Raw genomic sequence first — 24,491 nt, 5'->3', positions numbered from 1 at the left:
GAAATATCGAAGATCAAAGCCAAAAGGATCACTTTCTATTTGAAGGCTGATATCTCTGCGACAAATCGTCCTACGAGGTTAAAAAAAAAACCAAATTGAAGCTGAATAAATTTGCTAAACGATGTATGCATTCGTTTAGTTGAAAGAATTTTTCCGCGGTCCGTGGGCTCTTCGAAAAAAAAAAAAAATTTAGAAATTTTTTGGCTCGCGGTATTTCTCATGTTTGCGCAATAATCGGAGCTTTTAAAAAATTTTGAAAAAATACACCTAAACTAGAGGTTTCAAGCTATAAAATGCTTTTTTTAAATTTTCGATACGATTTTTTTTCACCAAGTTACAGTCTTCCAAAAATCACTAAAAAATTTATAAAATTTTTCTGCTCCTTTAATTTTTTGCATTAGTATATATATATATATATATATATATATATATATATATATATATATATATATATATATATATATATATATATATATATATACATACACTCGGACATCATTCTGAAAATAGTTAGAATAGCTTCCTAGGACCTCAAAACGTCGACATCTGATGAAAACTCGACTTTCGAAAATCGTCGATTCTCTTAGCGGGAAGTTAAAAAAGAAAAGTGATTTTTGGACGTTCATCGAATCCTGGCATACGGCTTGATAGTCAAACAAAATTAAAAATTATAAAATAAATAATAATAATTTTATGATATTCTCAAATAAAGTTTAACTAATAAAATTAAAAAAATTAAAATTATATGAATTATTACAGGCTCAGTGCTTTGGAGTTATCAGATTTGAATCTTTCACGTTTTTCGAAGTCACTTATTATAAGTTTAAAATTATTTATTATATTTTTCTTAATAACATAATAATAACCATAATTTTTATTATTATTATTATTTATACTTATATATTACAACACGAACTTATTCATGATTATGAGCACGTGGTGGCAATGCTTCCAGTTCTCGAGGTTATACTTTATTCAGATATTTATTTGTACATGTGATGATTTATAGAGATTTTCCAAAACAGCCGATTTTTTATAGATATTTTATTTGTAGAGATTTTCATTTTTACATATTTTTTTTAAGTAGATGTTTAGATATGCAAATGTTTCTTTGTAGGAATTTTTTTTTTTATTGTAATTTTTTTTTAGTGATTTTTAAATCTAGAGATTTTTTTTCTAGGGACTTTTTTTTATTCACTTATTTTACAATACATATTTATAATTTTGCATTTAATTAATATAGATATATTTTTAAATATTGTATTTATTTTTTACAATTTTTTTTTTTTATAGTTTTTATTTGTATAAAAATGTGATACATGTTTTCTTTTTGAGATGTTTTTTTTTTCCCGATGCTATGCTACCGCGCAAGAATTAATGACCGATATTGTATATCTTTTACTCTCTTACACACAACAGCAGTTTGACAATTACTATTTCTATCTGTCTCACAATAAGTATTGACACCGTATGCGACTGTACCCTACTGTACTAACTATTAACTATTAACAACTAATATGACTGACTGAGTACAGTAACGTGTAGTAGTCTTTGGACTTACTCGTCGTCAACCTAACCTATTTTATTATATTATTACTTTATAAACCTACTAACATTATATTTATAATATCAATGATAAAACAGAGTAAAATAGAAAATACTTTATATCGTGATACGTGATGGCTTCAATAATGCCGCATTTTCGTGGAAATATTTATCGTTTTATTAATGATACACTACTATTACAATACTTGGTAATTTTATTTGGAGTATTTAATTTATCATTGTGTCTTTATGAGGATCAAGTTGGAAAATTTGACTGGTAAATATTTCATTATTATTATCATATCTTTTAAATGTACATACGTATATATATACATACATACACGTATTTTGTTGAATTCATGTTAAGGTTATTGCAAGCAGCTAATTAATTTTGTACACGTATGCTAAATGAATTGACTTTTTTTTTAATTTCAGGAGACAAAATTACGTTGGAAAAATCAAATTTTCTAGTTTTGATACCGTTTCAGCAGCGGCAAAATTAATTGTTGCTACTGAAGAAAATGTTGTTGCTGCTTTGAATTTAAAATCAGGTATAAATAAGTCAGCTGCTTTATTGATATTTTATATATCATTGTTATTATTTAATTAAATGTCCCACTAATAAAATATGTCGTTTTAAACTAAATCACTTTGATTTCAAAAAATCAATTTGATAAATTTATTTAAAGTTCAAATTTATGAACGTGGAAATACGTCATAAATTTATCCCTGTTGTTCATAAGATAAATTATTTATTTTATATTACAATTTCTAAAAAAACTTAAGAATTGATTGTAATAATTTTAATACAGGTCAAATATTATGGAGAAGAGTTCTAGAACGCGGGTATGCTGGTAAAATTCATGCATTAGGTGGAATATCTGATGGTGATTTAATATCTGTTAGCGGCGGAGTGCCTGCTATCGTACGTGTTTGGGATTTAGCTACCGGACACATACTCAATGAGTGGCCATTAGCTGAACAAAATCCTGAAAGGTAAACGTCATACCTTAGAGAAACTATTAAAAATTACGATAACAAAAAAAAAACAGCAGCGCGTCTTCATTTCTATTTTAAGGACATTCTCAGACATTGCCCCCCCCCCTATTTTTTAAAAATATTCAATGACCTTAGGCTGTCAACCGTATTAAAATTTTATTAATTACTTTCAAAAAAATTAAAGCATTAATTGAAAAAAAGAGAACGCAGTTACAATTTTTAAAAAATTTACTCACAGTTGTTATCAATGAGGAGTTTAATGAAATTTGGTAAATAAATTCTAGCCTAAAAAATTTGACATTTCAAATTATAATGTTTACATGAAGATTTTACTGAAATTTGTTTAACAAATTTCGTTTAACTTCTAATTAATATCAACTGAATAATTTTTTTAAAAATCTATGTCTCAGCGATATTAATTATTAAAATTTTATTACGGTTATGGCAGTTAAGAATCTTTAAATATTTCCAAAAAATGGGAGGGCATTGTCGGAGAAATAAGTTCTACTTAGTTTTACTATAATAGTGTTGTTGTATCTGAGTAGACATTTATGGCAGAGATGTAGATGTGCTAAAAAACTATTTACTAGATTTATCTATAGAATATTATACTTAATAACTTAAATATTTTTTCGTACAATAAATTATTTTTTTTTTTAAATATTTTTAGGAGTTAAAAAAATATATTTTATAATTACAGTAGATTTTATTTTAGTTTTACTAGAATTAATATTAATTTTTACAGACTAGATACTCCATTCATATCATTTTCTACATTTGGATTGTACTCTATTGAAAGGTTTTATTTTTACAGATATATAATGAGCACTATTAAATATTTTTCACAATATCATTGTTGTGTTTGTTATTAATGAATCTGTTTCACAGAAAAATATTGTTACACTTTAATTTATAAATGTATCCATGTGTATTTATAACCAATTATTACTTTTATTTCAATGTCTAATAAATGGGATACATATATTTTTTTGTTCAATATAGATTAGAAGATGTCAAATGGCACTTGAAAGATGGCACATTACATCACATTCTACCAATTTATAGCAGCGGTATTGAAGTTACTTCGTACGACAGTAAGACTGGTGAAAAATTAGACACACGAAAAGTTTCAGCTCCATTTATAACGCCTGAGACTGAGTAAGATTTGAAATAATTAATAATTAATCTCTAATTTAACTAATTATTATTAATAAATTGATTTAATTACAGATGTGTTTTAGCAGCACCTTATTTAGCGTGTCTCAAAGGCAATTCCTTTGATGATTCACTAGCCATACTATTTCTAGTCCACTTATTTGATAATAATTCACAACCACAGACTATAACAATAAACAATATATTTGGTGCTGGTGCAAAAGGTCCGTTTCATGTTGAATCGATACCTGGTGATGAGTCAGTGCTGACAATAATTGCTAATGGTGATAATAGACAACGTATATTAATACCTGGTAATGTGGCAAATACTATTTCGAGAGATATTGATGCTAACGCAAATCTTTACGTTACAACTATTGACAGTGAAAAAGTTTTACTCGAGACAACGTATAAAAATGGGGTAAGAATTTTTTTTTTATTTTTACACAGAAGAAAAAGTTTTCGACTGAAAGTAAATATTCTTGATTCAAGAAATTTATATTTATTTATTTATTTATTTATTTAACGCCAATTGGCAATGAACATGAACAATTAACATAAAAAATGAAAGGAAAGTAACAGGCGAAATAATTATATAGGTAAACGCTTTAAGCGATGAATTGTAACATAGATATATAAATAATGATGACAAAAGATTGCACGTAGAGGGGTTCGTGGTTAGTCGTTGTAGTCCAGTACCAGCTTTTTGACAGACGTTTGAAAGGATAGGTAGTGATAGCCAAAGAAGTTCACATCCGAGCAGATAGCATTGACTGAATTGGATATTCCGTTGATAGTCCCAAAACGGACATAGTTTTTGGTGGATTTTACAGGATTTAGCAGCCGGCTATGTCGTAGGCCCGTTTTGAGACAGATAAATTCAAAGCGTTCAAGTATTTCTGGAGAGTCACTGTACCCGTTGATTACCTTGTAAAAGAACGAAATGTCGTTAACTTGTCTGAATTTTGCTAAATAATTGATTTGAAGATAATCATATACTGCGTTGGTGTCCAAGTCATGGCCTTTCTGACGTAAGAAGTAAGATAGGAACAACAACGCAGAATCTGCGTTGGATGTTTTCAAGCCTAATAACCAGTGTTTCGGTATAGGGTGCCCAGTTGACCGAGTTATACTCCCTAATTGGTCTCACCAATGAGGAGTAGAGACTAAGCAATGTAGTAACGTTGCTAAACTCTTTGCCTTCCCTAACGATGAACCCGAGGGTACGATAGGCCTTCTGAGTGATGTTGTCTATGTGGTGTGTAAATGATAACTTGCTGTCGATGGTGATTCCGAAATCTTTGATGGGCATATTGAAAACATCAATTTTTTTGGATAAAGTAAAAATCATCTCTGACTAAAATTAATTCTCTTGGCCTAAGAAAATCTTCAGTTGGTTCCCGAAAACGTTTGTCTTCCAAAGTATTTTCTTGACTCAAAATAACTTTTTTTATGTATAAAGTCAACTCTCAGGATCATCTTGGATTAACAATTATTACAAACGTTCTTTATATTAAATTTTTTAAAAGAAAATCACATTGATATTAGTTTGTAAGTAAAAAAAAAAAAAATTATTTAAGATTAATTATTAATTAAATTTTTTAGGTAACAGAAATAAAAGCTATTAATTTAATGACATCAGAACCTTTACCCGAGTTCACCGTATCTACATCCCACGGATCTCTATTCTCACCAACTATAAAAGCGTCTGTTTGCCCGAAATTAAGCAAAGGAATAATGTGTAGGCATTTATTGTCATCTGAAGATCACAGTGTTGCATTATTGCAGCATAATAAATTAATATGGTCACGTGAAGAAGCTTTAGCTAGTATAATTACAGTGGAAATAGTCGAATTACCAATGTCTGATCGTGACCAGACGCTTGAAACTGAGTTCGATCAAAAAGACAGTAAGTTATTGTTTTTTAAACATTTATTTACTAAGTCAAAGATAAATCATTGTTATTAATTTTATAACAGTACTCAGAAAGATATAGGTCGCAATTTATAATCTAACAAGCAATTGGCATGGTTCAATTTATTTATTTATTTAATATTTATAATTTATTAAATTTATAGTGTATCGTAACTTAAAAATATCGATGGAAAAAATAATTATTAGGAATACACTTCAAAGTAAAGGACATTTTGGTTGCGTAACAACATATCCGCGGGCAAAATATCCGCGACAAATTATTCTCAGACAAAATATCTGCGGAAATAATATCCGATGAATAAAATATCTACGGACAGAATATCCTGAAAATGGGCATACCAAAGATATGAATTCATCACATCAAAATTTTCATAGTTAAAAAAACAGTAAAAAAAAAATTATTAAAATTATATTTTTATGAACATTTATCGTTTAATTCATTAAATACTTAATGCGAAAATACATATGATTGATACATACATAAAAAGGTGTGGAATATAGTACTCTTTTTTCACGAATTTTGTGTGTGCATTACAAAAATATACCCACATATAGCGACATTTTGTCGCACGAATTTTTTTGTCGATATTTTTTTGCGGATATTTTGTCCACGGATATCTAAGCGTGTCACCGGACATTTTAGAGTTATTATTATTACTATTATAAATTATTAAATTTTCATTGGTGATGTAAAAAATTTATTTGATATGATACTAATAAAAATTATTTTGTGATTGGCTGCTGGCAGGTATCGATATAGGCGGTTCATGTAAGTAGTTTATTGCAGGATAGGCTGGTTTTAATTAATAATTGTTTCGATTTAAAATATAAATAATAGCATGAGCTTAGCAGTATTATAGTCTAAGTAATTTAAGCATGAAAGTTTAAATAAATCAGTGCAGACCGTGATTACTAAATCAATAGTTACTTTATTTATTTATTAGTTAGTTTAATTATTTATCTAAAAAAGTTTATTAATACCCGGCTATAAAAATTAAAATTATTATAGACATAATTGCTTGTTGTTTATCTTCATTTTATTTATTATTAATTTAATTTATTTGCATGAATTTACAGCAAGATTTTATTGAAGAATTATTTACGAGTGATATTTTTTATACTATAGATACTTTTATTTAAATTTGCTTTATTTATTTAGATAAAAAAAAAAGTTTATTAGTAATTTTAGTGCAACGATAAATTTTTTGTGAAGATTGTTTATATTTCATAAATTTATTTTTTTTTTAACTATTATTTGTTTACATTTGTTTATATTATCATTATCAGGGGATATTGTTGGAATGTTTTTACGAAGATTGACAGCTCAAATGAATCAAGTAAGATCATTATTCCAAACAACTTTTGACATTAATTTACCGCAGTCAAATCAACGAGCTGATCTTGTCAGAGATAAATTTGGATTGCATAAAATGATTGTTGTTGTAACGTCTGCTGGAAAGGTATAAAACATTTATTATTAATTATTAAACAATTTCTAAATAATAAAACTAAGGGCGTGTTCAGAAAAACACTCTGGAGATTGATAAATGTCTATCCAGTTGGTTAATAAATGGAGAGTCACCCGGTTTAATTAAGAATAGAGGAACAAAACAATATCTGATTTTATGAACGCATTGTGGTAGTCGAATTTTTCTTCTGGTTTAACCAGATTTTTGTGAGCGCGGAACACTGAGAGAACAATTTATTTGAGCCAAATGAGATTTGTTTCAGGCAAATAAATTCCATATTTGAGTGGACTCAATTAGTGTTTATTTGAGACAAAGATATGGCTCATTTGAATGAAATAATGATTTGTTTATAGTTAACAAATCTTTATTTGGACTTTTTTTTCAACCAAGATTTGTTAACTATAAACAAATATATATTTGAATGAAATAAATGATTTTTTTCAGTCAAATAAATTTATTTATTTGGCTCAAATAAATTGTTCTCTCAGTGAAGTTGCATCTTTTTCTTCTAGACCCTAGCGGATTCGAATTACAGTAATTAACGTATTTTACGGTATTCAGAAAAGTGGCCATAAAATCTGGTAATTTACCGCAAACTATGGAATTTTACGGTAAAATTGCGGCAATCGGCAATACTTTACGGAAAAGTGCGGTATTTTGTCGCAAATTTGCGATAACATTACGGTATTTTACCGTAAAATACCGTAGAGTACGGTTATTCTTTTAAACACCGTAAATTGCGGTATTTTTACCGTGCTGTACCTATTTTACCGCAAATTACCATAAAATGCTGCAACTTTGCAGTAAATTACGGTATTTTAGGTAAAAACACGATCAATTCTCGTAAGTTATGGTAATTTACTGTAATTCGGATCCGTTAGGGGAGTGAATTTCTGACATGCCCTAATCATTAATAGTAATATTAAATAAATAATTTATTTATTTAAATTTGAAAACAGTTGTTTGGAATTGAATCAAAGAAAGGTGAAATAATATGGCAATCACGAGTTAATAATATTGCTAGTCTTAAAAGTGATTCGAATACTATGCTCCTACATGTCCAGCGAGGCAGCCGTCATTTCCCACACCCTCCACAATGTGCATTGTTAGCTTTAGATAAGGTAAATTATTTGCTTTAAATATATTATTTAATAAACAATTAAGTCATTATAATATTTATTTATAATTATTCAGAAATCGGGAGAAGGTGTAATTTATGCATTTAACCCGATAACCGGTCATCCACTTGATGGCTTAGTAAAATTAGGATATAAATTAAAACAGTCAATGTTATTACAAATAACAACTGAAGATTTTCTTCGTCCGATATTACTTCTCGATACACGTGATAAAGTTCACGTTTATCCAGAAAATGCAACGGCTGTGGCAGCTTCTGTCAGTAAAAATACATACTTATTTACGGGTGATCAAGAGACTGGTGTATTGTCAGGATATTCTCTAGCATACAGTACTTCAAAGGTTTGTAATTATAAAATAATAATTAATGTAAATTTTAATATGTAGAATTTTTATTTATGATTTTTAATTATTAAATTTGTAGGAATTAATTGCTCACAAGGTATGGGAATTAATACTGTCACCAAAAAATCAAAAAATAACTCATATTGTGTCAAAAAATTCTCTTGGGCACGTGCATTCACAAGGTCGTGTTTTAGGAGATCGATCAGTACTGTACAAGTATATTAATCCCAATTTGGTAGCTATTTTAACTCAAGGTGTTGGTAATACACACAAAAGTAAGTTTATAAATTATTACTGTTTACTACACTACTTATAGAAATAAATACTATTACTTAACCCTCCGCCCGTCGCGCCACGGCGTTCCGCCGCCAAGTATTTAATATTGCGGTGTTGCCAAGTATTATAACAATGATATTTCAAAATTAAAAGCACACAAGCTTATGCGACTAAATTTTAAAAAATTTTTTTTAATAAAATAAAAACACTAAAGAAAGAGATGAATTAAATGAGCTGGAAATGAGTCGCTGGTGGTAACTGGCAACACTGCGCAGAAAATCCGAACAAATTCAACGCCCGAGTTTACTCGCCGCATTTCTCAGGTTTTCTAACAAAAAAAATTATTTTTTTAATATTTAAAATATTATTCATTCATTCGATACTCAAAAGTACAGTAGAAGAACTCATAAAATTTCAAAAGGCTAGGAAGTTTTTTTTTCTTTTTAATAATTTTTTAATAAAAATTGCGGTGCTGCGCTCATAACGTGAAGGAAGAAGGGTTAAAATAGATATTCTTGGCTCAAGAATTGTTTTTCGTTTATTTTTTTAAATAAACTTTATATTTTGCGCAACAAAAATTTATTGACAAAATTGATACTTATTTTCACTAGCTCATATTCTGATCAACGAATTACTTAATTCGAATGAATCAAAAATATTTGTATGATTATGTCAATAAATTCTTGAGACAAAAAGAATTTCGTACATTATTCATAATTTTATGTTGAATTTATTCAAACGACCAGACTTTTATATTGTTTAAATGAAGGAACAACGGCTTTACTGATCTACTTAATTGACATCATTTTATTATTTTTGCGGGTAACGTTTCGCTAATGGTAATTAACATCATCAGAGTTGATTTAATTTATAGTAAATTTATATGACTTAAAACTATTGATTAATATACCTAATTTTAAATATTCTTATACACTGTTTAAATTATCATTAAACTTAATTTTTAATGTAACTTATTATATAGACATGGGTCTGATGATGTTAATTACCATTAACGAAACGTTACTCGCAAAAATAATAAAATGATGTCAATTAAGCAGATCAGTAAAGCCGTTGTTCCTTCATTTACACATTATTCATAATTATCGATAAGTTAAATTCTTCAATCAATAAGTATTTTTTTAGTAAAAGTATCAATTTATTTCAGATACACTTAATTTATATCTACTGGATGTCGTATCGGGTTCAATGATATTTTCAATTGTACATAAAAGAGTACGTGGACCATTTCACATTGTACATTCTGAGAACTGGTTAATTTATAGTTATTATAATGATAAGAGTCGTAGGACTGAAATCGCAACAGTAGAACTTTACGAAGGTAACGTTCAAAGCAATACCACAGTGTTTTCTTCGTTGACTACAACGCGATTACCTTTAGTCGAAAGACAAGCATTTATATTCCCTGCAACTATTGAATCAATGCAGGAAACAATTACTGAGAAAGGAATTACTAGTAAACATATATTAGGTACATTTTTATAAAGTTAATATTTTATTTATTTGATTAATTAATTAAGGAACTAATTAAATTTATTTATTTTATAAAAGTATCTCTTGCGAATGGTGGAATTTTGGAGTTACCGTGGATGTTGGTTGATCCAAGACGGCCTATTAATCCCGAATTAAGGGAAGAAGGTGTAATACCTTATATGCCAGAGATACCGATCCAAATGGATGCCATTATTAATTATAACCAAAGTGTATTTAGGGTATCAGGAATTTATACAAGCCCCAGTGGCCTTGAAAGTACTTGTCTAGTGTTTGCTCACGGTATTGGTAAGTATTTACTATTGTAATTTATTTATGAGGGGTAGTAAATGGAAGCTGTCCACGTTTTCTCTTCCCAAGTAGCACACTTGGTTTTATGACATCTATATGATAGCAGTTGTGAGGATGTTTTTTTGACTTATTGATAGGGCACCAAAATGTTGACAAAAAAATCAGAAATTTGTCACCAAAAAAATATCTGCTTAAAAGACTTGACACAAATGACGACGAAAAGTAAATTACACACAATTGTCAATCAGTCATCTAAACGATTTCTTAATTGAAATGACTTTTAAGACGAAAAAAAAAAAACGAAAATTTTCTATGACTCTTAGGACCCAAGTAGCACACTTGCTTTTTTGACATCTATAAGATATCAGTTTTTGGGCTGTTTTTTGACATATCGATAAGGCACTAATATGTTCACAAAACGATCAGAAATTTATGTCACCGAAAAAATATCTACTTAGAAGACTTGACACAAGTGACGACATAAAGTAAATTACAAATAGTGGTAAAATAAGTCTTCTAAACGACTTTTCAATTGACATAAGACAGGAAAAACAACACAAATTTTCTCTGTCTTCGGAACCAACATTTGCATGCCTTATTTATACCAAAAAAGGTGACTTTGAGACAAAAAAAAAATTTGTCTTATCCTTTTAAAAGATATCTTAAAGTTATCTCTGCGCTACTTGGGGACTAACATCTGTAAGTCTTATTTATTTAAAAAGACTTGGCTTTGAAACAAAAAAAAATTTGTCTTGTCCTTTTAAGAGACATCTTTATGATATCTTAAAGTTGTGCCTGTGCTACTTGGGTTAACTAAATGAACATTTTTGAAAAATAAAAACGTAGATTGCTAGATTGTAGAGTGATGCATCGAGTCTCGTTCTTAATTTTGCGTTTAGAGATTTTGTTTGAGAGGAAAGCTTGGACAAAAATTACTACAGATTAGGGGTGCGCGAATATTTGAATGGTTTGAATTTCGAATCGAATGTCACTTCGATTCAATTCGATTCGAATACTATTCGCATACCCCTACTACAGACCCTCTTTAAAATAATATTAATAATTACTAATAAATTATTATTTTTTATTATAGATTTGTTTTATACACGTGTGGCGCCATCAAAAACATTTGACGTTTTGAAAGAAGACTTTGATTACTATCTCATCGTCTTAGTCCTCGCGGGACTTTTAGTAGCATCTTATATAACTAAAAAATTGGCATCACAAAAAGCACAGAAGCAAGCGTGGAAATGATGTCGTCACTTTACTACCACTAAAAATATAATAAATTAAAAATAACAAGAAAAAAAAATTATTTCAATCACTATTTCTTTTATCATTCGTCTTTATTCACAAATTAGGTAATTCTTATAAATATTTAAATACAACGTCATGATAATGAATCATGATGATAGTAATTTATAAACTAGCCCCTTTTTGTAAATGGCTCGTATGTAAAGTAAATTATAAAAAATACGTAATGTATGTTAGCAAAAAAAAAAAAAAAGAAAACAAAGATAAGATTATTAAATAGGTAAATAAATTTGATTTTTATTCAATTAAGATTACTACCTTTAAAGCCTTAAACAAAAATTTGTAATGTGTTTTTTAAATTAAAACTTTTTTGTTTAAAAATTATCGTTTTATTTTTTTTTTATATTGATTAATTATTCAATTAATTGTTTATTTACTTATTTATAAACGCCCTTCCGCAATTATGCATAGTAATAATAACAAATATAATATAAAGTGTGAATAATTAATCCTCAACATAACTATAACAACAATAATAACCAAAACAAAAACGATGATCAGAATTCTCAGTTTAAAATTGCCCTTTTAGCTTTCTTCTTGCAACTGTCCGATGATGCTCCAAAAAAATCTACTTCTGTGGCATCTTCATTGATAATTTTGGAAATTCTGTATAATGGAGAGCATGTCGAAAAACGTGATCTTTCTACACGCTGAGAAAAAAATGCTAACTATCGCATCTTACAATAGGGAATGATTACCACTTGTATGTGATAATAATTATCCTGCCCTTATGTTAACTATTCGTTTCTCCTATAGTAATATTTACTATTGCCAGTAATATTTCCCATCTAGATAATAATATTTCTTATGCCTGAAAAATTTTTAAATTTTGCCTTCTGAAATAGTAATGACGAGCAACCTGGAGTCACTACGTGACTGCCCAAATATCACATCTAAATTTATAAAATACGCAGAAAAAAAGAATTTCTTGCCGCAACAAAATTTTAATTTCCACCAAGAAATTTTATACATTATCAATTAAATACAAAAATTGTCTTGGGGTGAGAAAAGATTTTTTTGGTCAAGAAATAATTCCTTGCACCGAGTAATTTTTTCTAGTTCTAAATAAATTTTTGTTTTCAATTCACAATGCAAAAAATTTATTGGGGTAAGTAAAAATTTTCTTCAGGCGAGTAACGGTTTTTTGTGTCAATGAATCCTTTTTTTTTCTATGCAGACTTTTTTGGCTTTGAGAAGCTTCCTAAAACCAAAAAAGAGTATAAAAATCTGTCATTTTGGAATAAGTAACGCGATATAAATAATATTGCTATATATTCAGTGACATTCAGTCATATTAAGTGACAGAATAATTAATGTTAATTTATTTAAAGAAAATAAATACGATTGTCTTCTTTCTCGCGTAATTTAAATGTAATTCGAATGATATAGATAAATCTATTTAGCTCAATACTTGGCAATTAAAAAGAGTTTAAAGTATGAGAAGGCACAAATTCAAGTCAAGACCTATCTAATGATACCAATTTCAATAACGATAACTAATTCTATAATATAGATGTAGCGGGAACAAAATTTTCTTCATTCTCTTAATAACATAGATTATCATCTCGGATAAAAATGCGTACCATCTCCAATAGGAAAAGTTACCATAAAAGAATGAGAATCATTAAAATGTAAAGATGGAAATAGTTACTTCGTTAATATGGGAAGTATTACCACTTTTTTTTTCAGCGTGTAAAGGAATTTCCATTATCCTATTAGATCTCAGGTTTATATTTGGTACAGTAAAATCCAACATACCAAGCACCTTTGAGGCATCAAGATACCCATCAATAATATGAAATCCACTGCACAGTGTTAGATACTTTCTCCTATCAGCTAAGGAAGATAGTCCCGTATACTCGTGGGCTTGATGTCTGTCCAACAGGATTCCCTTCCTGCTATTGCCGTATCTGATATGTCTTAAAAATTTTCTTTGAACCGATTCCAATTTTTCAATCTAGTTGTTATAAATTTATAAACTGTCAATTTTAACTGACAGTTACTTCAATATTTATATAAATGTTTGTCTAATTATTTTTGAGAACATAATTATGAGAAATGAAACTGAGGAATGACAAGCAAATTGTTATGGTATAATTTGCGTAATTTAATTTTTCCACGTGGGTGTATTTGAGGCATGAATGCGGGTATTCTGAAGAGTATTGATTATTATTTGCGGCTGCGCAACCACCTAATGCCGATCACATGCCCACGTTCATCATTACGCGGGGGTACATGATGAGAATAAAAAACAGAGTGAATAGAACGCACGCGGTTTACTATTTTAAAGACTATTATGTAGGAAAGTGCTAATCTGTAAGACTGTTAATAATTAATGTGTATAAAACTTTTTTTTTTATACTGACACCCTAAAATTTTTATTTATCAAGTGGAGGAAAATTCGGTTATTTTAAATATGTAGGTATCGTTTTAAATAAAACATATGCACTATTTTGAATTTATTCACTTATAATTTATTAATAATTTTTATCAATACTTTTGTTTAGATATTTATGGTTCTTTTTTTTATTTTTAAATTTAATATCAGTTTAAAAATAAAATTTAAACATACAAAATCCTGCTGAAGTAACTTTCAAATCCATATGTTTGAATTGTATGTATATTTATTTAGCCGCAGTGCAGATTTATTCTATTCGTCAATAATTAAGTAAACAACCAGTTAATACTTCCGCCGGATTTTAATAATATTCAAATTGCCTCTTTTAAAATCATAGATTATGGAATTATGTTATGCGCTTTTTTTTTAATATCAACATCCGTTACTTATTATTCATATGTTTTTTAATTTAAAGCATCGTAATTAAAACTCCAAATCATTACAGCTATAAAATGATAAATAGTATAAATTTATTTGTTTCCACAAAATTTATATTTTGAATATGTTAAAAAAAAATAAACAAATTAATTTAATAGTAAACAGTAATTATTTTGTTACAAAACAATTTAAATTATTGAGATAATAAATGAATGAATTATCAATTTGTCAATTATTCAACTACATACGTAACTATAAACAATTACATGTGAGCTAAAAATACGTGTATTTGTATTAGTGAATGTGAATTCAACATTGCTTATCTAAAATTACAATAGCTGGACGAATGGAAACGAGCCCCCGGTTGTTATGCTATATGTAGATACTTCATACTTGATATCACTTTGAGACCAAGGTCGTAATTAATTTAACCAAGTCTCTTGTTTTGTTATTACTGTTTGGTTTTATTTTTATTTTTATTATTTAATCATCATTTGCATTTTAAAATAATAAATTATTTATGTTTTTCAACTTCATGCACTCAATACGCTGGAAAAAATTTACGAATTAAATCCAGAGTAAATTCGGATCAGATTACTGTGTATGTATTTAATCCCTTAGGAGTGAAATTCACTCCGAAGAGGAGTTTATTTCAGTACTGAATCTCTGGTTCGGAGTGAAATTAACTCCTGAAAGGAGATTATTTTAATGTTGAAACTCTGAATCGGAGTAGATGCGGATTTACATAAAATCCAGATCATTCCGAAATCTCTCCACTAAAAAACAAACTCTGAATTTACTCCGTATGCGGAATGAATTTCTTAAAAACTTCGGAACTCCGAGTGAATTCGGATTTAAATAAAATCCGTAATCACTCCAAATTCACACCTAATTTTTTACAGTGTATATATTTATTAATAAAAAATAATTATTTAAATTTTGATTAAAAAAAAGCGATACGCAAAATTTATTTATTTATTTATTCTTAAAATTTTTTTGAAAGATAAAATTTATAAGAAAATACAAAGGATGGTAGATGTAACAACGACTTTACCATCGAGCAATGGAGCGACGTTGATGGGACGCACAAAAGGTGCATTGAGGACCATGAGAACAGCATTAGGGGGTGGTGGAGAATATCTCCAGGGATTAGGAAGTAGAATAGGATCAGCATTAAGTAGTAGCTTTGAAGACAGCGAAGTCACGACAACTCCGTCCTCGCCGCCGTCGCCGCATTTAAATGATCAGGACGCGAGCCGTAATGAGGGAACAGCTCGACGGAAGTTGCGGTTTCCTCGGTAATATTCTATTTAAAAATTTATATGCTTCTATTTAAAACCACTTGTACAACAGAATTTGTTTATGTAAACAATTATATATAAATTGACTTTACGATTTTTCCTTATGATTATTTAATAATTAATATCATTTTCCTTATGAATATTTAACAACAGGCCCGGTGGAGGTTATTCTTATGAAGATTATGAAGCTATGACCCGACACAAACTTGAACGCGAAGCCTGTACGCGGTCACGTAGGAAATATCCTCCGGGAATGACGTATGAGGAAATCGCGTCTTCGAGAGCATCTGTGGAGAATAAAAATCCAGTGCAAGCCGAGCAGGAAATTAGTCCAGACAGAGATAGTATTGAAAGTATTGAACCTCTTCAAGAAAAAGATATCCGGGCTACTGGTCCAGATCCTTACGATAAACTTGATTACAAAACAGGTAAAAAAACCTATCTATAAAATTTATTTTCATGATATCAGCATCGAAACTTGAAGTTTCAGTGTCTCTACAGCCCGTCGAAACAAGCTAATTTCAAGTCGATGCTGCAAACAACTGCTAGCGAATTCGTAATTCACAAATATTTTCATACAGCGGGTAAAAATAATTGTGTTTCTTCCCTTGGGATATTTACTATCTAATAAGTGACTGTAAATTACATATTTCTCGTTCTCTAACAGTTCTCCGCATCATTGACTTGAAATAAACTTGTTTCTAACTGGCTGCTGATCTGAAACTTGAAGTTCCGATGCAGGTAATCATGAAAAATCTAGTGTGTGACTCAGAATGAAACAGGATTTCAGATTTCGGGTGATGTCAGCCTTCGTCTACAGCTAGGACAGCCAAATTCACCCTAGTCTGAAATCGTCTTATTGTATTCCTTGTCACACAATATACTATTTATTTGAATAAATAAAATCAAACATAAATATAACAATCAATGTTAATTTTTTTATATTTTTTTTATGAAGCAAGAGCTCCAGATCGCTATGAAACGGTTGTTTTCCGTTTAGGTAATTTAATAAATAAATAATTGTTACTGAGCTTTATGTTAATTACAGGTACATGTCTAATTGTGATCCCCTAGTTGTGTTTATTTTCATTCCCACGTATTAATAATTTGTGTATTTAATTTTTTTAATTTATTTATTTTCATAATCGTGCTCATGACATTTATTATTTTTTTTTTTATGTGACCCTGATCTGTGGCAATGTCAATAGGAAATGTAGTTTATTATCAAGCAAGTGTTACTGTTTAAATTTTCAACGATATACTGATAATACATACGTCAATAATAATTATTATTGTTATTAATTGCTTTAGGTAAAAACATAATTGAACTATAAGAATTGATAAATTGCTATTGCATTTTTTTTTTAATTTTTTTTTTTTTAAACTTCGTATTGTTAATATTCCTTTACAGTATTTAATGGAGTACAGTACACGGTGAACACACTGGATTAAACAACTCATACAAATTCCCATGTAGTATTTATGTACTGACATACATATATACATATACTTATACTTATACTTATTTTTTAGTAGATTAAATATATGTGCTTTGTAGCCGTGACAATAAAAAATAAATATTTAATAATCTGTATTATAAATTATAATTTTTATTTTTACAGATGTACCTTGTAGCAGTGGTTCAGCTAGTGATCAAGACGGTTACGGACCTAGTACGAGTTTGGACTCTAATATGGATGGTCGTAGAATGTGGGAAAGATCAGGTAAAATTTATTGGATATTTTTTATGAGTGTGAATGTAACTGACAAGTGGGAACTTTTTAAATGTTTGAATAAATAAATAAAATTTGAGTAGAATAAAAATTAAAAAATACGTATTTAGATAAATGAAAAATCAGCATAGAGAAAAAGGCTAGCTCGAAACCTACCAATTTTTATTGTGCTGTCGGCCAAACTTGAAACAGAAATTGATGTATCCAAAAAGTTATTATGCTCATACGAAAAATTCACTCTAAAACCAAGTGTGTAGTCGAAATCAACACACTTGCCGAATGACATTGAAACGCCATAAGCAATCTATAGATTTTTAATACACTGTGAAACGAGTTTTAAGTGACTTCAAAAAACCATAGTTTTGTTTATGGCCTTAAACATAGAACACGTTTAATATGTGTTAAAATAACACACTTGTAACACACTTGGTTTTAGAGTGTTATTATGCTGTATCACAACACTTACTACGCGCGAGAAACTTATCGATAAGCTTTAATAACAATTACTTTCATGCATTATAATAATTGGGATCAGGCATAATAATTTTTGATAAAAGCATAATAATTTTTTGGATGCTTCACTTCCTGTTTAAAGTTTGGTCAACAGCATAATAAAAATTGGTAGGTTTCGAGCCAACATTTTTCTCCGTGAGTGCGCGAATTTTTTTAAATTTCATTATTTTAGTTCCATTTATTTATTTACTTGAAATTCATAAAATGTCTCATGTCTGCTACATTTACACATCAAATTTTGTCATCATAATGTTTTTACTCTTTTTGAGTATCTGTTCATACCAATTAATACTGATGTGTTTAAGTTATGTTATAAAAATAATTTAAGGGTCTTCCGGTTCAGTACAATCATGGGCATCGAGTTTGTCGGCAGATAGTCAATCTGAAGAAGCTGCTGCTGATTTTATGAAATCATTTGTCCCGCTTCTTTTTGATGCTCCAAATAATATTGATCAAGAACAAAAATCCAGCTTTGGTCAAATGGTTCTTGTATGTATTTTTATAAATATTTATTATTGTGTATATTTAATTACTTGTTTAAATTAACATATATTGTTAATTACAGACGGAGTCGGGAAGAATATGGTTCGCAAGAGTTGTTAATGCCAGAAGAGCTCGTGCTTGTGTTTCAGAATCTTCATTTTATTCATTAGCACAACACTTTGCGGTTGCATTATTTGAGTGCCATGAAGCTGATGATTTTGCTCCAGCTAAAAGCCTAATGAATATGTGCTTTACATTTTACCATGAAGGTACTTTATAATAAATAATCAAATGTATAATGGTAATGAGAAACAGTATGGAGCGGGAAATTAATTAATCTTTTTTTTAGTCGAAGTTCCAGGTTTGGAACCGTATAGAGAATATTTGTACACGCATTTACGAGTTCAGCCTATCTGGAGATCCATGAGGTTCTGGACTGCTGCGTTTTTTGACGCCGTCCAGTGTGAAAGAGCTGCGAGACCTGTTCCATCAAGATCGAAATCACTAGATCGAGAGACAATTGCTGCAGAAGATCGAAAGTATCAAGCTAACATTGTCTTTGGTCAATTAGGGTACTTATTATCATCACAAAAAAAAGTTTTCGTAATAATTATTATTGATAAAAATTAAATAAAATTTTTTTTATAAACTTTCAGTACTTTTACATGTAATATGCACGCTTTTGGGTTATCAAGAAATCTTTGTTTAGAGTTTTTACGAAAACAATGTGTGATAGCTAATCTTACACCAGGTAAATATCAAATTTTATTTACTTAATTACGTTAAATTAAGTGTCTAATCGAAATTAAGCTTATTGAAAAAAAAAAAAAAACAATTAGGGTAGAGGTACGATTTTTGGCCACTTTAGGGCCAGTTTTGGACACGAAAAATTTAAATAAAATTGTTTGTAAAAGATGTAATGACATAATTAATTTTTTAAATTTATACCAGGATACTTTTATCACACTGTTACAATGTAAATTTTATTTCATACTTTTTCATTAATTAAAATGAAGTATTAATTGTCCAAAAATAGAGCATTGGCCACAAATGGTACTTCTACACTGTTGACATTATGAGAAGTATGTTAGATATTATAATTTATTTATTATATTTAATATTTATAATAAATAAATTTTTCTGAAAGTAAATTCTTATGAAATTTTATGAATATTTTCATAGTTGAAAAAGTAAGTCCGAGTCCAGGAGACGAAAGAATATTCTTTCACTGGAAGAATCGATTCAGTGAAGTATATTCTTTCAAAAATATATGAATATTAATTTATTTCAAGCTGTAAAATGGACAGCGTAGTTGCTTAAAAAAATATAACATTTATAAAAAGATACTCAAGTAACACACTTGGCTTTGGGACATCTATAAGATAGTAGTTTTGAGGCTGGTTGTTGACTTATCGACAAGACACCAAAATCTTGACAACAAAATTAGAAATTTATGTCACCGAAAAAATATCCGCTTAGAAGACTTGACACAAATGACGACAAAAAGTAAATTACAAATAATTGTCAAATAAGTGATCCGAACAACTTATCAATTGAATGACTTTTTTAAGACGGAAAAAAGAACACAAATTTTCTATGACTCCTAGAATAAACATCTGTACGTCTTATTTATTTAAGAAAATTAGGTTTTGAGGAAAAATAAAATTTTTCTTGTCCTTTTAAAAGACATCTTTATGACATCTTAAAATTGTCTCTGTGCTACTTGGGTATATACTAGATGTTTCATATTATTAGAACCTCTTACGAATATTCATTTAATAAAAAAAATTCTTATTAATTAAAGTACGTAATATTGTTTTAATTAAAATTACTTGGATCATAAAGTCAATATTGACATTTATATGAAATATAAATTGTAAATATAAATAGCTATAAAGCAATTAGCGTTAAAAGTAAGTACTTTGAGATAATTAGTCGGCAAGTATTTTCATATTGGACATGTACTTTAATTTATATTAATATTTTTTTAATAAATCACTAAACGTAAAAGGCTTTTATGATAATAAATAGCAATAAATATTAAAAGCATTTTTTAAAAACATGAATTGAATTGTGTGATTATTATTTTTAGAGCAAGAAAAAATGTTACGAGATAACATAATGCGCATGTTTGACGAGTCCGAGCCATGGAGGTAGTGAACTATAATGCGGGTGCCTTATGTTCGCGCATATATAAAAATGTAACGACTGAATTAGTTATTTCAATAGTAAACTAATAATCAGTATTTGTCAATTAAAGTGAGGTCTATTGTTTTATCTTCATTATTTGTTATATAAATATTAATAATAAATATTTTTTGAATTAAATGCCGCTAAAATCAAACGATATTGTGGTATTACTAAAAATGGAGCACTGATAGTTAAGTTATATCTTATAACTTAAAAGATCTTAAAAATTTAAATAAATTATATTAAATATTTTAAATAAATTATTAACGACTCATAAATTGTTGACTTGAAAGCCTTAATTATCTGAGATCACAATCATGTTAACTTTTGAGATCACTATAAAACTATGAGCTTCTTATATAGATAAATAAATCTTTCAAAAGTATTATAATTATATTAATTCTTTAAGAGAGACTTCTAGTGTGACCGCTTGAAAAAAAGATGGTTTTCGGGAATTTTTTAAAGAAAACTACTGCATGGAATGTTTTAATGTTCTGAGGATATATTTGTGAATACAAGATAAAATTTTTGGACCAAAAAATTCAAATTCAGTGAGTTATTCACAATTTCTCAACGATTCAAAAAAAAGTCCTCCCACTGCTGCAGTTATAAAGACCTTCGCAGTGCATGAAATAAAAAAGTTTATTAAACTAGATGGTATTTTCTGTACCATGACCCTCGGGCTAGGAAAAAAACTGAAATTTAACAAAATGGCATAGTTTTAAAAAAAAGTGTCGAATTTTGTGCAAAAATTTGATGATTTTTGACCTGCCAAAAGTACATTTTTGATTCGATCGAAAAACTGGAAGTTCATGGTACGAAGAAACATATACAAAAGAAATTGCAATTCGAATCTAATCGATCGGATTTGTCTTTGAGTTATAACGGCAGCAATTTTGAAAAATATATTTTCGAGAACCGATAAGCGGCTGCTCTTTAGATGGCTGTAACTCAATAAAATTATTCGAGATATGCACTTGAAATTTAAGTATGTCGATACTGCCATTCTAATATGTCGGATCCAACATTTGGTAAATTATTCAGGAGCCAATAAAAACGTTTCACGGTCCCAAAGAAATTATTTGAATTATGTTTACATTGGTATAACTTACAAATTTATTTTCATATTTTTCATAAAATGCAGACATTTGTAGTCAACAAATAATTTTGATTTATATGTTGTAAGAAAATTGAAAAATTATGCATAATGATCTTCTTTTCTTACCCATGTCGTTAATTGCTTTTTTAAAATTAACTTTCAATTAAAAATACTAAGCGTGACTGAACCTTTACGAATATGGGATACGACATATTAGAATGGCGCGGAAGTCTGCGTGTGGGATACGACACATTAGAATATTTATTTAAAAATAATAAATATACAATTTGACCTCTAAAATTATTACATAAGCTGCACATTGTTACAATGAATTCATTTTTCAAAAAAAGTTAAAATGTCTAATTTTGTCGGATACGACGTTTTAGAATGGCAGTATCGATGTTATTTTTGAAGGTATAGACTATCGAAATATGCCAAAAAAAAAAGTTGATTTTTTCAAAATTTCACACTAGTGATCTCCCTTAAAGTACTATTCAAAATTTAAGTATGAAATATTATGTAATTTAAATATGAAATTAAATATAAAATAATCTATTTAATAATAAAAAAAAGTAAAGTTAAAAAAATCATTAAAAATTCCATATCATGTTATATAAAAGTATGTAATCTTGACAATAATAAATAATTATTCAATTAAGTGTACTGGGACGGAGTTTAATCATAAATACCAATAAATTTTACATTGATTTTTTATTTTAGTGTACTCGGAAATGTTTAACCGCAACCAGTGGGTCTTTATCATTATTATTAATTATTATTACTATTTTTTTTCTTCTTGTCAACACATTTGATCAGCGGACATCACAATGTTTTTTTGTTTTTATATCGTCCACACAGTATTTAATATTAATTATTTAAATTAAATGTATGAGCGGTTTTTGAGACAAATTAGTTTAATTTAATATACAATTTTATTTTATTTTATAAGTTATATTTATTTTTTATTTATTTACTAGTTAGATTAATTTTAAATAGAGATTTTCATTAATGACAAAAATTTATTACATTGAGAATTTTAGATAATTCAAATTTAAAAAAAAAATATGTCATCATCTCAAAAACAACCCCTGCTTATTAAAGACAATCGTACTTAGATTATTATTAATATTATTTATTTAATTGTCTTTTGGTTCTTTTACACATTTCAACATGCCAGCATATTCTTACCATTCTCAAAAACACGCATACCAAGAGCTTTATTAAATAAAATTAATAATATTTTACGTAAATAATTATATTGTTTATTTAAATATTTAATTATCGTGTTATTTATTTATGAGCTTTTATAAAAGGAAGAATAATATCCCAATTTTTTTATCGTAGTAATATTTTAAATCTACTAAACCTTAAGGAATATCCAAAATATTGAATTTATAATTTATATGGTAATTTTTATAAATATTAAATGTATGCGTGTCAAAATTAGGTAGGAGATATTTTTCTTCCATTTTCATTTTTTTATAATTTATTTAATTTATAAATAAATATCGTCGTTGTACAATTTTTATCATAAATTTATCTTTATAGAGTTCAGATCCTCGATGATAAATAATTCATTTATATTCTAGAGGGTAAAGGATCAAATAAATTAGCTAAGACTATTTATTATTTGCAACGTTTCGTGTAATAATTTACACTTCCTCAGGCTCATAATTATATTCTTAACACAGTCAAATATATATATATATATATATATATATATATATATATATATATATATATATATATATATATATAATCCTTGTCATGTTTCATTTTCACAGTAATGGTAATGTCCAAAATATGCCATTAAATTTGAAAAAATTGAGCGTATTACGTGTTTAATTAACAAAAATAATTAGTAAAATTTTTAAACAGACATGATGTTACTTAGTATCTACCATTTCGGTCACCAAATGTTTGATCCTATACCCTCTAAAATATAATTAAAACAAAATTTATGTGTAGATTGAGTATTTCAAAGTATTAATAAAAAAAAATATTTATCATCATATATGAATGTTTAAAATTAATTAATTAACCAATTATTTAACTACAAACTTATAAATTAATAAAAAAAAAAAATTATTGCATACGATTTTTTGCTTCATTTATTCTTTTAATTTGATTCAATATTTAGTATCAATTAATTCATTCTCGGCAGTACACTTATTTTATCTATTTTATTTAATTAGCAGTAAGCCCGAATGTCCAGTGGTTGTAATTTTTTCCTTTTTTTATTTGTATTATAATAATAATTAAAAAGATATTTGAAAATTTTGGGTAAAAATATTTTACATTTACTGACATTCGTACTTATGCAAATTACTTTTCTTAATTAATCCCACTCTAATTAATTTCAATAATTCAATCATCTCATTCGTCTAACGCTATGCGAAAACATGATTATTACAATATCAT

General features: G+C 28.1%; 2 protein-coding genes across 5 annotated transcripts; both read left to right on the top strand.

Annotated features, from left to right (window-relative positions):
- Positions 1-1,417: 1,417 nt before the first annotated feature.
- On the top strand, positions 1,418-12,177 carry LOC130676523 (ER membrane protein complex subunit 1). 3 transcript variants are annotated; one of them, XM_057482809.1, is made up of 15 exons: positions 1,418-1,822; positions 1,981-2,096; positions 2,358-2,541; positions 3,290-3,343; positions 3,547-3,702; positions 3,775-4,120; positions 5,305-5,608; positions 6,383-6,403; positions 6,922-7,094; positions 8,063-8,224; positions 8,298-8,582; positions 8,665-8,860; positions 10,027-10,350; positions 10,431-10,658; positions 11,755-12,177. In XM_057482809.1, the coding sequence occupies exons 1-15, from the start codon at positions 1,680-1,682 to the stop codon at positions 11,913-11,915; spliced, it is 2,853 nt and encodes a 950-aa protein (XP_057338792.1). In that variant the 5' UTR covers positions 1,418-1,679; the 3' UTR covers positions 11,916-12,177. The 3 variants fall into 3 exon arrangements, with proteins under 3 accessions (XP_057338792.1, XP_057338793.1, XP_057338794.1); XM_057482810.1 differs by lacking the exon at positions 6,383-6,403 and having other exon boundaries at positions 1,420-1,822; positions 11,755-12,175; XM_057482811.1 differs by lacking the exon at positions 3,290-3,343 and having other exon boundaries at positions 1,421-1,822; positions 11,755-12,173.
- A 2,064-nt stretch (positions 12,178-14,241) lies between these two features.
- On the top strand, positions 14,242-21,109 carry LOC130676528 (uncharacterized protein KIAA0513). 2 transcript variants are annotated; one of them, XM_057482826.1, is made up of 10 exons: positions 14,242-14,393; positions 15,755-16,049; positions 16,206-16,480; positions 17,011-17,052; positions 17,675-17,776; positions 18,627-18,787; positions 18,864-19,050; positions 19,131-19,353; positions 19,438-19,532; positions 20,874-21,109. In XM_057482826.1, the coding sequence occupies exons 2-10, from the start codon at positions 15,781-15,783 to the stop codon at positions 20,936-20,938; spliced, it is 1,419 nt and encodes a 472-aa protein (XP_057338809.1). In that variant the 5' UTR covers positions 14,242-14,393; positions 15,755-15,780; the 3' UTR covers positions 20,939-21,109. The 2 variants fall into 2 exon arrangements, with proteins under 2 accessions (XP_057338809.1, XP_057338810.1); XM_057482827.1 differs by lacking the exon at positions 17,011-17,052 and having other exon boundaries at positions 14,243-14,393.
- The last annotated feature ends 3,382 nt before the right edge of the window (positions 21,110-24,491 follow it).

The sequence above is a fragment of the Microplitis mediator genome, chromosome 10 (genome assembly GCF_029852145.1).
Source record: "Microplitis mediator isolate UGA2020A chromosome 10, iyMicMedi2.1, whole genome shotgun sequence".
Lineage (NCBI taxonomy): Eukaryota > Metazoa > Arthropoda > Insecta > Hymenoptera > Braconidae > Microplitis > Microplitis mediator.
This window is presented reverse-complemented; position numbering and strand designations above follow the sequence as displayed.

What these genes read in the sequence shown, in the direction of transcription:
- LOC130676523 (XM_057482809.1), top strand. Translation starts at nt 1,680, where the DNA reads ATGGCTTCAATAATGCCGCATTTTCGTGGAAATATTTATCGTTTTATT. An exon ending in TACTAGTAAACATATATTAG is followed by an intron (nt 10,351 to 10,430) that starts GTACATTTTTAT and finishes ATTTTATAAAAG; the next exon opens with TATCTCTTGCGAATGGTGGA. An exon ending in AGTGTTTGCTCACGGTATTG is followed by an intron (nt 10,659 to 11,754) that starts GTAAGTATTTAC and finishes TTTTTATTATAG; the next exon opens with ATTTGTTTTATACACGTGTG.
- LOC130676528 (XM_057482826.1), top strand. Translation starts at nt 15,781, where the DNA reads ATGGTAGATGTAACAACGACTTTACCATCGAGCAATGGAGCGACGTTG. An exon ending in TAAACTTGATTACAAAACAG is followed by an intron (nt 16,481 to 17,010) that starts GTAAAAAAACCT and finishes TTTTTTATGAAG; the next exon opens with CAAGAGCTCCAGATCGCTAT. An exon ending in AACGGTTGTTTTCCGTTTAG is followed by an intron (nt 17,053 to 17,674) that starts GTAATTTAATAA and finishes TTATTTTTACAG; the next exon opens with ATGTACCTTGTAGCAGTGGT.